This window comes from Scylla paramamosain, chromosome 1 (assembly GCF_035594125.1).
Source record: "Scylla paramamosain isolate STU-SP2022 chromosome 1, ASM3559412v1, whole genome shotgun sequence".
In the NCBI taxonomy this organism is placed as follows: Eukaryota; Metazoa; Arthropoda; class Malacostraca; order Decapoda; family Portunidae; genus Scylla; species Scylla paramamosain.
The window spans coordinates 30,743,022-30,755,898 of NC_087151.1; the positions used below are offsets into that span (position 1 = coordinate 30,743,022).

The 12,877-nt window shown below is 38.0% G+C and overlaps 1 protein-coding gene across 11 annotated transcripts in view; it reads left to right on the plus strand.

Moving 5' to 3' along the window:
• Positions 1-2,180, plus strand: part of LOC135103434 (uncharacterized) — a 98,079-nt gene extending 95,899 nt beyond the window's left edge. For all 11 annotated transcript variants that reach the window (XM_064009645.1, XM_064009663.1, XM_064009672.1 and 8 more), the window contains one exon: positions 728-2,180. In XM_064009645.1, coding sequence (XP_063865715.1) covers positions 728-1,180 — 453 coding nt within the window. In that variant the 3' untranslated portion in view covers positions 1,181-2,180. The remainder of the gene's footprint in view (positions 1-727) is intronic.
• The last annotated feature ends 10,697 nt before the right edge of the window (positions 2,181-12,877 follow it).

The following is a 12,877-nucleotide window of genomic DNA, read 5'->3' on the forward strand; positions in this document are numbered from 1 at the left end:
TAAACTCTCATAATTATCTATATATATATCAGGCTGACATCTTTTTTCAAGGGAATGTCTTTCCTCATTGCAAAATTAAAATAAAGGAAAGAGTTCCTGGCTCTCTTACTCCAAGTCCCTTTTTATAATGTGCATGAAATATAATGTAAGTATTCATCTATTCATCTATAAATATACTTATAAACCTAATGCAGATGCTTCAGCATCTCCAGTTTGTTCTTTACTATAATAGGATTGTCATCCTGCCTGCATCTAATCCATTATTTGATCAAACCAAATGCAAGTGATTTCTCATGAAAGTCTCCAGTTCTGTCCTTATAACGCTATAATATACAACTGTTCTTCAGACTCCAGACTGTTCCTCTTACATCTAATTCTTCCTTAAAATTTCAGCCTATTTGTGGTCTTCCTCTTAGGTTTACACCTCTCATCTTCACCAAAAACCCTTCACTATCATTTCTACTTGTCTCAGCCATCATAATACTCCCTGCTCTGCTTGATCTATCAACTCTTTCAGCACCAATTCCCCTCCCAGCTTCCTTGTTTCTCAGTCACTGTTCATACTAAACATGTTACTCAGACACTGTATCTTCATATAGTCATTTTCAATAGGTAATTCCTTATAGATGTTACTGAACTTCTTATTTCAACATGCTTTTACTCAACAACCACATTTTTCCATTGTTTGGCTAAAGAGTACATTCAGCTTGACACACTCACATTGCAGGTCCACCTAGCTGAGTTGAGCATCTTAGGAGTTCCACTGTTCCGGTATCCCACCAACAACAACCCTCGCATCATCATCCAGCCTGAGAGGATGCCTGGACAGTGCTGGGCTTTCAAGGGTTCTCAAGGGTACATAGTTATCAAGCTAGCAGGCAGTGTCTTGCCAACTGGATTTACCATTGAACATATACCTAAATCTTTGTCACCCTCTGGAGAAATTGACTCTGCTCCCAAAGAGTTTGAAGTCTGGGGGCTACATTCTGAAAATGATGAAGGTGTTCTTCTTGGGAATTATGAATATGATCAAAATGGAGATCCTTTCCAATACTTTGCTAAAAAGGAAGCAAATTCTGAATATTTCCCATTGATTGAGTTAAAAATCAACAGTAATCATGGTAATTTACAGTACACATGCCTTTATAGATTCAGAGTTCATGGTGTACGGCAGTTTTAAGACAAAAGTTGATCTCGCTGATAATTTTTAAAAGCTTGGTGGCATTGGTGACAAGTGGCCTTACACTTCATAATCTCAGAGTCTATTTAAAAAATGCTTCAATATTTCAATTTTTCTTCCTTTTTTAAAAATGTATAAATGTCTTATATCAAAGCTACTATTCAGTTTTTCATACCATAAATTTATGTAAATAAGAAGAACCAGTGTCACAAACAGCTTTCAAGTAAGTCTCCTACTTTCACAGCGTGGTTTGATTTGCTAGTGTTCAGGAGTCAAACAAAGCCTTATAAAGTTCAGCATTAATATAGGTATACATATATACATATGTAAATATTGAATATAAAAATGGTGCTTTTTACTGCCTTGTAAAATGTGTGCAGCAATTGTGGCTTTCTCTCTCTCTCTCTCTCTCTCTCTCTCTCTCTCTCTCTCTCTCTCTCTCTCTCTCTCTCTCTCTCTCTCTCTCTCTCTCTCTCTCTCTCTCTCTCTCTCTCTCTCTCTCTCTCTCTCTCTCTCTCTCTCTCTCTCTCTCTCTCTCTCTCTCTCTCTCTCTCTCTCTCTCTCCAACCAAAACAGTTAATTGCAAGGTTGTCAGTCAGCTGCACTTTCCTGAGCTGCCAGAGGTTGATTGTAAGAGTGTGCCATTCATCATTCAGGCAGAATTTCTCATGTACTTGGATGAAATGCAACACTTGCATATTATCTTGCAAATATTTAGTGATCCAAAGAAATGTAGATAGTGACATTATATCTTGTATTTTTATTGAGGTACAAAAAGTCACTTAGTAAGTATGTAGGATTATGTACTTATTTTGTATAAATCTTGGAAATTACCTTAGAGAATTTTGTACATTTTACAAAGACAAATCATATATGATGGAGATGAAATATTATATTTGCATATAAAGATTCAGTGTCTGTCCATTTCTTTCATTAATTTTTCTAGTCCCTCCCCCTTTTTTTATATGTTATAAAAACAAATAAAATTAACCAGAATTTTTGTTTTGCTATTATCAGCCTAATAAATATAATTTGTGACAGTCTTTGAATATATTATGTGTAGGAGCCACAGTCTCGTTTTCCACAAGATAAACACGAGTGTTAAGTCAAGGCTGAAAAGAACCCATGACATACTAGAGTAGGAAGTGTAGCAAGTAGCTACTCCATGCAAGGTTAGGGGATTCCAGGTGCAACATAAGATTATTATTATAGGAGGAATAATACAGGAGGAATAATGTTAAAAAGCTTGTGATGAAAGATGCTTTAGCATACGATAATTATTGCTATCTATGCCTTCACCCATTTCCACATGAAGGCAATATTGTTGTATATAGATAGTGTCTTGATATGGAGGTATCAAGGTATGCTGTGCAAGTCTTCAGAACTCTGTATATATATGGTGTGATTTTAAGGGAGAATGCAGATAGGTGCCTTGTCTCAGTATGCAAGAGATCAATTAGTCTGGTATGCACTAGATAAATTATAGGTACTTCTGCATTAGATGAAACAAAAATAACACTCATCTTCCACTATTCTAGGACAAGAACTAGGCAAGAACTAGCTGGAGAATTTTTTTAAGCACAAATCCAGGCATAAATGTCCTGAGTGTCTCTTCGGGACTGAACAAACAAAAATACTAGGATAAAAGTATGCAACAAGTAATTTTTTTGTCATCTGTATCTTTCATATCACAAACTTTGCTTTAACGTATTTCTGTTTACCTATCATTGGCTGACTCCCGTTTACAAGAAATCCCTCAACAGGACAGGTAAGTCTCAAGTTATTCTTGTCCATGCTTGCTTCAATACTCTCTTCTCTTCCCTACATTCCTTAGCAGGGTAATGTCGTCTGTATTAGTTGCCGATAATGTATCTGAAGAATGACTATCTTATTCGAGAGAGAGAGAGAGAGAGAGAGAGAGAGAGAGAGAGAGAGAGAGAGAGAGAGAGTGTAAAGGACCAGAAATGAATTACAGAAATGGTTTTACAATTACATAATTATAAAGCGTAATTCTTAGTGTTTTCCTGATGATTCCTGATGATTAAAACCTCCATTACTAATCAGCAGCAACTAACTCGTTACAACACTGAATAGGCTATGGAGGTAACTAGATACATCAAAAGCAGTTATAATCAAAGACTTCAAAGGTAAATGTAGAATGGTGTCGAACACTACTTACCAGTTGACAAGGATTTAAAATAAAAACGGAAACAACTATTAACTATTATATAAGGATTGTATACTACTGCTAGAGACGAGGCAAGCTAAAAGGGAGTGCACTCTCAAATGCTACCGTTGTCTTTATTTCCTGAATAAACCAGTAACTGAGTACCAGCAAACAACAGACGCTTCGGATTTCTCTTTCCAACAAAAGCACAAAAGAATTCACGACTTAAGCATGTTTTCGTCATTTCAACATCAACTTCCCTTATAACAGAGGATACGAGGATACAGCACTGCTCTGAAAAGGATACCACTAATTTACTTTACTCCCATCCCCCAACCATTCAAACAGGTGCTCATTATTCACAGGAAACATTCTTTTAACCATCTACCTAACTTTTACCCAAATGCAATCTCAAAACAGTACACAACCCTTTCCTACCAATTCTATCATATGCTTTCTTTACTAATATATATATATATATATATATATATATATATATATATATATATATATATATATATATATATATATATATATATATATATATATATATATATATATATATATATATATACCAGCCGGCAATCCTACACGGGGTGGCCCAGACAAAGCACCACACACTCATACACACATATCCACATTATTAGCCCCGTCGGCCCTCTGTGTACATCCATGAACACATAAAAAAATATGTATGCAGTAAATCTTTTCCTGAATATTCACTCCAAAGGTCTAGACGAGCAGGTTTGGAGAGACAGAGCACCTCACTATTCACTTAGTGGGAGTAGTGAATGTGAAATGTTACAATAATTATTTTCCTCACGAGAAAAATCTCAGGGATGGGATTGTTTGACATGTGCTTTTGTAGGATAAAAAGATCCCGAAGTGCTGAAAATTATCACACTGAAGATTTTAGAAGATGCTTCAATTTGCCCCTAATCCACCTCCTCAAAGTTCGGGACGTATCGGGGCGTAGTCTTAGAGTATTTCAGGGATAGTTTAGGGGGGTGAACTTTCCCAGGTAAGATGGTTATTAGCACACTTTAGATTGATGTTTTAAAAGATCCTTCCGCTTTTACGTGATATCGTTGAGTGTTGAATTGTGGCTGTTAGATTTACGTAGCAGTCAATAACAGCTTGAGTCTAGCGGCAACAAAACGAAGTATTTCCAATGGGTTTCGACGCGCCTACAATTATCCAAGTAAATGGGGAGAGTATATTTTTGACCACGGAGGTACTGGATGGAATTATGAAATTACCAATGTGCCCCACTTTCGCTGGGTTCACTGCATTAACGGAGGTACTATAGTCGGTAGTTGTGAGACGCTTGTTAAGTGTAAATACGGATAATCACACAAATAAGGGCAAGGTGAGGTGAAGTGAGTTGAGGTTTTTATTTTAATATTACAAGGTGAGTGTGCGTGTTTGTTCGTTCGTTTCAGTGTTTCGAAGCTTTGGGGTTTAGGGAATGACGCAGGCGTCATCGCGATGCATAAGGATTCGACCAGGTCCTCCACGTCCTTCATTACAACGAAAGGAAAGCCCGGTTTACACCAGCCCGTCACCGTCACTGTCGTGACGTCACAAACTTTACCGTCCACTTCGGAGGAGATGTGGTCCATCACAGGGCGATGGTGTGACGTCAACCCGTCAGTCCGCAACACGCACCAAAACAAGATGGACCACGAGGATCTTCAAATCATTGCTGCCCTCATATTGTTGGACGATTCGGAAACGGAAGACTGCCCAGTTAGGCCAGCAAGACGAAGGAGATGGACAGTATGGGCACGGCAACTACTGCTGGAGAGGCCGCTACGAGGAGAGCAGAAGATCCTTAGAGAGGCAAAGATGAGGGGTGATAGAAACAGCTTCCATGGAGCCTACCGCATACTAATTGGTCCTCACTGCACGTGCTCGAATGCTGTGTGTTTACCACAGGATCAGCTGCGTTGAGAGTGTATCGTTTTCCGCGTTTCCAGATTCATCGAACAATAGTCTTCACCTCATACTTTAGGAAAATATATTTAAACATTTATTATAATAATATATTTTTTTCTCTGTGTACAAATACTAATATTTCACATTTTCATGACATCAAGGATATCCAACACCATCGATAATGGGCAACACCGCCACCGTCCCAACGTCAAAAGATGATTTCATCTCTGACGGCGAGACGGCTGTCAGCGCTGAGGGTCCCAGTTTCCATCTAGCTCACCGTTTGTGACGTCACGGACGGTGACGGCGGCGACGGTGACTGGCTGGTGTAAACCGGGCCGAAGTCGTCCTGTTGCCTCGCATTACCTTGCCCCATGAACAAGTGTTAAACATAACTTGAATGATTTTGTCTATAACAGTATTGGTCTCTTAAATAAATATTACTTTTAACTCGGGTGTATTGTTTCTCCCAGTGGTAAGTCCTGGACACCCCATAAGCGAAATTGTTATCTATTACATCTTATCTACTACAGTATTGGTCTTTTAAGTAAATTTTACTTTTTCACTGCGATGAGAAAGATGCTGAAAACAGAGGAGAGTTGGTGAGCTTTTGATTCCATCCTGTCTAAAAGAGCGGTATGAGGGGAACCTTCCCTATACATGTGAAGGAACATGCTCCATACATGGACGGATAAGGCCCCTGTACAGAGTTAGCAGTTAGAGGGTGTGGTGAAAAAAAAATTGCTGAGACGAGGTGTTAGAAGATGCCGAATGAACAAACAAGAAATTAGTGTTTCACAAGGAGAGGTGACGGCTTTTCTACAGAGGCAATCCCCTAAGATGTTCCTGGAGGAAACAAAGTATCAGAGATAGACAGACGACACCTGTAACTCACCCACTTCACTTTCTGCCTGAAATCATGCAGATACTGTTATCCACTAACTAAAAATTCCAATGGAAAATGTTAAAACATTTCCAGATCTAACTCCCCTTGAGGCTTCTGGCATCTGACTAAAAATATCTTTAACTTTTCTTCTACGTGTGTGTGTGTGTGTGTGTGTGTGTGTGTGTGTGTGTGTTTGTGTGTGTGTGTGTGTGTGTAGAGTCAAGGACATTGCTCCTCCGTGTTTAGAAAGTCCCACCATCTGCCTCTCCATGAGATGCCTTGCCGGGACACAGGGCAGACAAGCAACCTCTCTACCCATCCTTAATTTGCCGCAGGGTTTTTGTGGGCAGGACACTTTCACTGGCGTGGCTTCCTCCAACAACCGCACCACCACAACCACCATTCCTACATTTAGGATCTTCACCCTCCCATCCTCTTGACTATTATGGTAAACTCTGGAATTCTTTACTTGTAAGGAGTGTGTATGCACCTCGAGCATCTCCATCCAAGCATCGTAAATCTTTTCCTCCTTGCATGGTCTCCCTTTGTTAATTAGCACGCACCGCACGGTATGGTCTCCCTTTGTTAATTAGCACGCACCACACTGTAAAAAGAAGAAAAAAAAAAACATTGACAGCATAAAGAGCGTTTTTTTTTTTTTTTTTCTCGGCAGTGCAAATTTGTCTATAAAGGTGTAGGTGATTATGGATAAACTGTTCAGCAAAGAAAGGATGGAAGAGAAAAATAATAAATTCCTTGCTTCTTATTGATAGTTTGTCACGATTCCTCCTCTTCTGAATGAGGAAGTGCTAGGAGGAATGGATACAGGAAGAAAATTACTGGTGAATGTGAAAAGGCAACCGAGTTTTCTACGACATGTTGTGAAAGATATAAAGCGAGAGTTTAATATGAAGAATCTGAGGTATTGGAGCAAGAGGCGGGGAGAGAGGAAATTGTAATGACAGGAGGATGATTGTACGCTGTACGTGACGGAAGATAAAAAAAAAAAAGTGTGGCATTCCAAACCTGGAAAAAAAAAGTAAGAATTTCAATAACAATTTTGAAATTAAAGAACCCTTTTGAAATTAGACTTTCAATACTTAGAAAAATAAAGAAAAATATTGATCTAGAAAACTCACATGAATCAGAATCAATAAAGTGTGGTTTTTGACTAAATTTTGTTTAAATTTAATAATGTTCAAGCATTCGTGATCACAAAAACGTCGTTCACAGTCATAATTACTATCTCTCCTTTAACAGAAGAACATTTCTGTGATCAGGTACTTTTAAGATCGGAAACTTTGATATATTTCATATATTACATAAAAAAAGAGTAAAAAACAAGAGTAGAAAAAAATATTGACCTAAACTTCATACAAATCAACAAGGTGTGTTTTTTACTTTAGATTTTATTAAAATAAAATTTGGAGGCTCTACTATTTTTTTTTTTTCGCTCCACGCGTGACTCGATTGTACGTATTTATGATAAAAAAAAAAAAAAAATAAATAAAAAAATAAAATAGAGGTGAGCGAGATGAAAACATTAGAACATAAGAACATAAGAAATAAGGGAAGCTGCAAGAAGCGACCAGGTTTACACGTGGCAGTCCCTGTATGAAATATACTTAACTATTTCCACCTATCATCCCCATCCATAAACCCGCACTAACAACATGATCAATGAGTCCGTTCCACTCATCTACCATCTTACTATCTCTTTCTTAAACCTAAATTTTTCAGGTTTGAACCCGTTATTTCTTGTTCTATCCTGGTTGCTGATTCTAAGAATTTTGCTTACATCCCCCTTGTTATAACCCTTATACCACTTAAAGACTTCTATCAAGTCCCCTCTTAACCTACGTCTCTCTAAAGAATTAAAATTTAACAGTTTCAATCTCGCCTCGTAAGGAATACTCCTCATCCCCTGTATCCTTTTAGTCATTCCCCTCTGTACTGATTCTAATAGACCTATATCTTTCCTGTAATGTGGGGACCAGAACTGCACAGCGTAGTCTAGATGAGGTCTGACCAGCGCCAAGTATGACTTTAATTACTTCGGGCCTTCTACTTTTAAAACTCCTAAAAATAAATCCTAATACCTTATTTGCCCTGTTTCTGGCCTCTGTGCATTATTTTCCTAGACGAGTTCAGAGCTTACTATAACTCCTAAATCTTTCTCGTACCAAACGAGTACAACGAGAACGAGGACTTTTTTTACCATAAAGATAGAAATGAACTCCTATCGAATGCGTACAGTGAAACTACACATTTTTTTTTCACAAGAGTACAGAAAGAGTGAAAGTACAACAAAATACACAAAAAAAAAAAAAAAAAAAAAAATTACATCTGCAAGAGTTAATACCAATAAAACATACTCTTATCTTAATTTCTTTTGTATTTCCATGATCGGGCTTTTTCTCCCATCCACCAAAAAAAAAAAAAAAAAAAAAAAAAAAAAAAAAAAAAAAATATACGAGTATATATATATATATATATATATATATATATATATATATATATATATATATATATATATATATATATATATATATATATATATATATATATATATATTAATTAATTAATAAAAAAATGAATAAAAAATAATAAATAAATAAACAAAATAAATAAATAAACAAATAAATAATAATAATGATAAATAAATAATTAAATAGATAAATCCATGAGGTGAACTTCTCTCTCTCGAACAATTACTCCCCCATCAGGACGCGCAGCTGTGTGGTATCTCAGTTTCATCCCGTTTGTTCCTCTTTCGTGTTGATAATTAGACGGGAAAGTTGAGAAGCAGCTACCCACTAGTGTATCGTGCAGGTCATGGAGATTCCAAGGTTATTCTCGCCATTCCCTCCCCCCCCCACTTCCTGCGCCCCTTCATACCTTTCTGCAAGACCTGTTAGTCAGACATCTTGCTTCTTAAACTTCTGACGGCTAAAGGGATCAAAAGCGTAAAATAGTAAAAATTTCTAGGTCACCAACAAACTTAATGCCACGGAGTTCTACCTCAGGGCCCACCTTTGGTACCTCGTTTGTTTGAAATCTTGGTGTGTGTGTGTGTGTGTGTGTGTGTGTGTGTGTGTGTGTGTGTGTGTGTGTGTGTGTTTGTTTTGTTCAGGGTATTATTATTATTTTTTTTCTAATGATTGTTCTCTCTCTCTCTCTCTCTCTCTCTCTCTCTCTCTCTCTCTCTCTCTCTCTCTCTCTCTCTCTCTCTCTCTCTCTCTCTCTTTCTCTCTCTCTCTCTTGATTATCTATCTTTCTAGTCATTTAATTCCGTCAACACTTGTATTCTTCCCAGATTTGCCAAGTACCTACACACTCCCATCCCGCCCATCCTGCAACCTCCCTGCTTGCACGCTGCACGAAACTCACTAGCACGACTACTCTCCCCACTATCCCGTTACAGCAAAAGCCAGTCAAGCTTCTTTTTCAGCCCTTGACCTGTGCAACACCTGAAACCTGATTCGTATTTTCCTCCTTAAATAACTTCAATATTTCACTCTGCTTACCGTTACAAGAAATGGAAATGTGGATGGTACACTATGAATAGGTTGACAAAACATCCCGAGACAAGGATTAAACGTAAATTACTAGAACGCGAATACAAATCGATGGGATGTGAGTGATCTTTCGGTACAACATTCGAAACTTGCACGAAACCATTCTGCAGTTAAAGAGTTAAACGTTTCTGTTCTCCCTCATAAGAACTATTTCAAAGGCCTAAAAGATGATTATTCGGGTTCTCACAGGTAGCCCTTTTAAAGTTGTTACTAAAGTCATGAAAATATCCATGAAAATATCAGGAACATCAATTGCAGTAATTTAGTAGTTTGCTTGTTTTCCTTTCTGCTTACTATTATGTAGAAGTGGGAATAAACTCGTTTTTTATTTAATTATTTATTTATTTACTTTTTTTTGTTTTCATTCTCCTGTCTTCCTTCCTTTGTCACATGTAAATAAAGATATGTTAATGAGTAAAATGCAGGTAGTCATTTATGTCTTTTTATGCTTCTCTCTCGTTTACTAACAGATGAAACGCACACAGCCATGTTTTTTTTCTTACATTCTCTGATCCTAATCCTGTATCCTAGCATATGTATAAATGTTTTGTTAATCCTCTGAATCCGGTGGCTGTCTTATACTCTTATTTAGACTAAGATTTCATGATTTTACGAAGTTTCATGGGTGGTGGCTTAAAATTATTGAGTTGTGTGTTGTGTCTAGTAAAATTCTCCGTCTAAAAGTACCTAGTTTCGTACTATTTCGAGTTGAAGTGGACTAATTTACTATGTTCCAAGAAAACACCCGAATTTTAATGGTTAAGTAAAAGCAAGAGCGCAATACCAATCTTCTATATCCTTGTATGCTTTGCTCTTGTTTGCTATTAGAAGGCGACGGGGACATATTTTCTTCATATAATTTTTATCAATCCCTTTCCCTGAATACGTATATATGTATATATGTATTATTAGGTAAAAACTAATGTGTAGTATCAATTTCCTGGCTTTTTAGGCTAATTTTTTGTTTAATATTGGAAGAGAAACACAAGAACGTGCCTTTCATTACATTCTCTTTCTTCTTTCCTCTTCATCCATTCACCTCGTTCGTCCTTCCCTCTCCATCTCTCCTTCTTCCTTCTCTCTCTCTCTCTCTCTCTCTCTCTCTCTCTCTCTCTCTCTCTCTCTCTCTCTCTCTCTCTCTCTCTCTCTCTCTCTCTCTCTATCCCTTTCTTTCGTCCTTCTCTTTCTCTTCATTCTTTTCTCCCGTCCGTCCTTCCCTCTCTCTTTCTCCTATGTAATCTCATTCCACGATGTACTCGTAAATGAAGTTACGTGCCATTCAGTAAAAAATTACAACACTCATTCATTGTTATGGATAAGAACGTGTTTAATTCTGGTCACTATCAAGAAGCTTACTAGTACTATTCTCAGATTCTCAGGATATTCAGGGATCCGAAAGAAATCAATGGCTAAATTAACCACTTTCTTACCTTCTTGTAACATTCCTGGATTCTCAGACGATCCACCCTCCTAGAGGAATCAACGGCCAAATTAAACATTTTCTTCACGTCAAATGAGCCGAGAAAGATCACGCATACTAATCAAACTCGAGTTACTGAAACGCTCTCTGACATGGACCTTTCTTATTTAACCCTTTCACTTTATTGACAGTACGACGCTTGTTACTTTAAGTAAAGGCCTTTTCACGCGATCAGTGAGCGAGTGTGGTGGGCCAACCACGCTTCTCAATTCCGTTGGCGTTTTGTGTCTCTGACGAACCTCTCTCCTACTCGAGCAGGATGGTGTTTCAATTCCGCAGGTCTGCATGATCGGTTTCCACACATTCTTCACTCTTATACTGAATCACCACACTTCCCCAGTGATCGTGTGACAGGGCCTTGACGCTAAAGGACAGAAGTGAACACTCCTTTTCCTGTGAGTAGTCTTTCGGAAACAACATTTCCAACTTGCACCAAACCATTCTGTAGTCAAAGAATTATACGTTCTGTTCTTCCTTATTCAGAGGCCAAAAAGATGATTATTCAGGTTCTCACAGGTAGTCCTTTTTAAGTTGTTACTAAAGTCATGAAAACATCATTGAAAACATCAGGAACATCGATTACAATCCGATAAAAGTAGCTGAGATAAGACGCCGAAACGATTGAGAATACGACCCATACCTAGTCTCCAAGCATCGTGCTGTTCCAAATGAGGAGTTGAATTCATTACGGATTTTTTCCACAGAAAAAAATTAAGTCTTTTTTCTAGCACTGAGGCGTTTAGCAAACAATTTACCTACTAACTTACAAACAATAAATTAATTTTCCTTTGTGATGATTTATGATACAAGAAAAAATAGCAAATTGTCAAGGTAACAATGTACTTTTGTCTTTTTATTATTATTATTTATTTATTTGTTTATTTATTATTATTCATTATTTATTTATTTATTTATTTTTTGTGTACACGTGTGTGTGTGTGTGTGTGTGTGTGTGTGTGTGTGTGTGTGTGTGTGTGTTGGGGTGGGGGGGTAATGCAAACCAACTCTGTTTTATCTGAGCAGCGGAAAATCTCACTGACCTTGAAGGCGAATGGTTTATTCAATGGGCAGTCCCGCCAATGGGCGAGGGAGCGTTGCCTGGCATGCACTGCTAGGGACCCAGGGACGAAAACTCACCTCCAAACACACCTCCGCCTTTCACACGCACGTTACGCACCGAGACTCAAGGTTGCATGCATCTGGCACTGACGGGAGATAAATTATTACATATTTTCGTAAATTATGAATGCTAAAATATGCAATACCTCAGGCGGACGAAAGAGAAAGGGCTTGCATGCATGTGCATCTTTCTGCCGGGTGAAATAGAAAACGAAAACTTTCGTGATAAAGAACACATCAACTATCAGATATTAATTCAAGGACGTGGAAAAGAAGAATTGAAGTGGGAGAGGTTAGATATGAGAGAAAAGTGTAAATTAAGCAGTAATTATGAGGAGGGCAGTGAGACGAGTGGAAACTGGTAAGCCAACAGAGGAGGCGAAAGACTTAAAACATGAGAGGGTATTGGTGTAAGATACCGCGGGGGGTGGGTTGGGGTGAGTTGGGTGGTTGGGGGAGGGGGGTGAAATGAGATGTCAAAATGGCGCTGGGGGGGCCGGCGGTGCGGTGACAAGGAGGTTGAACATGT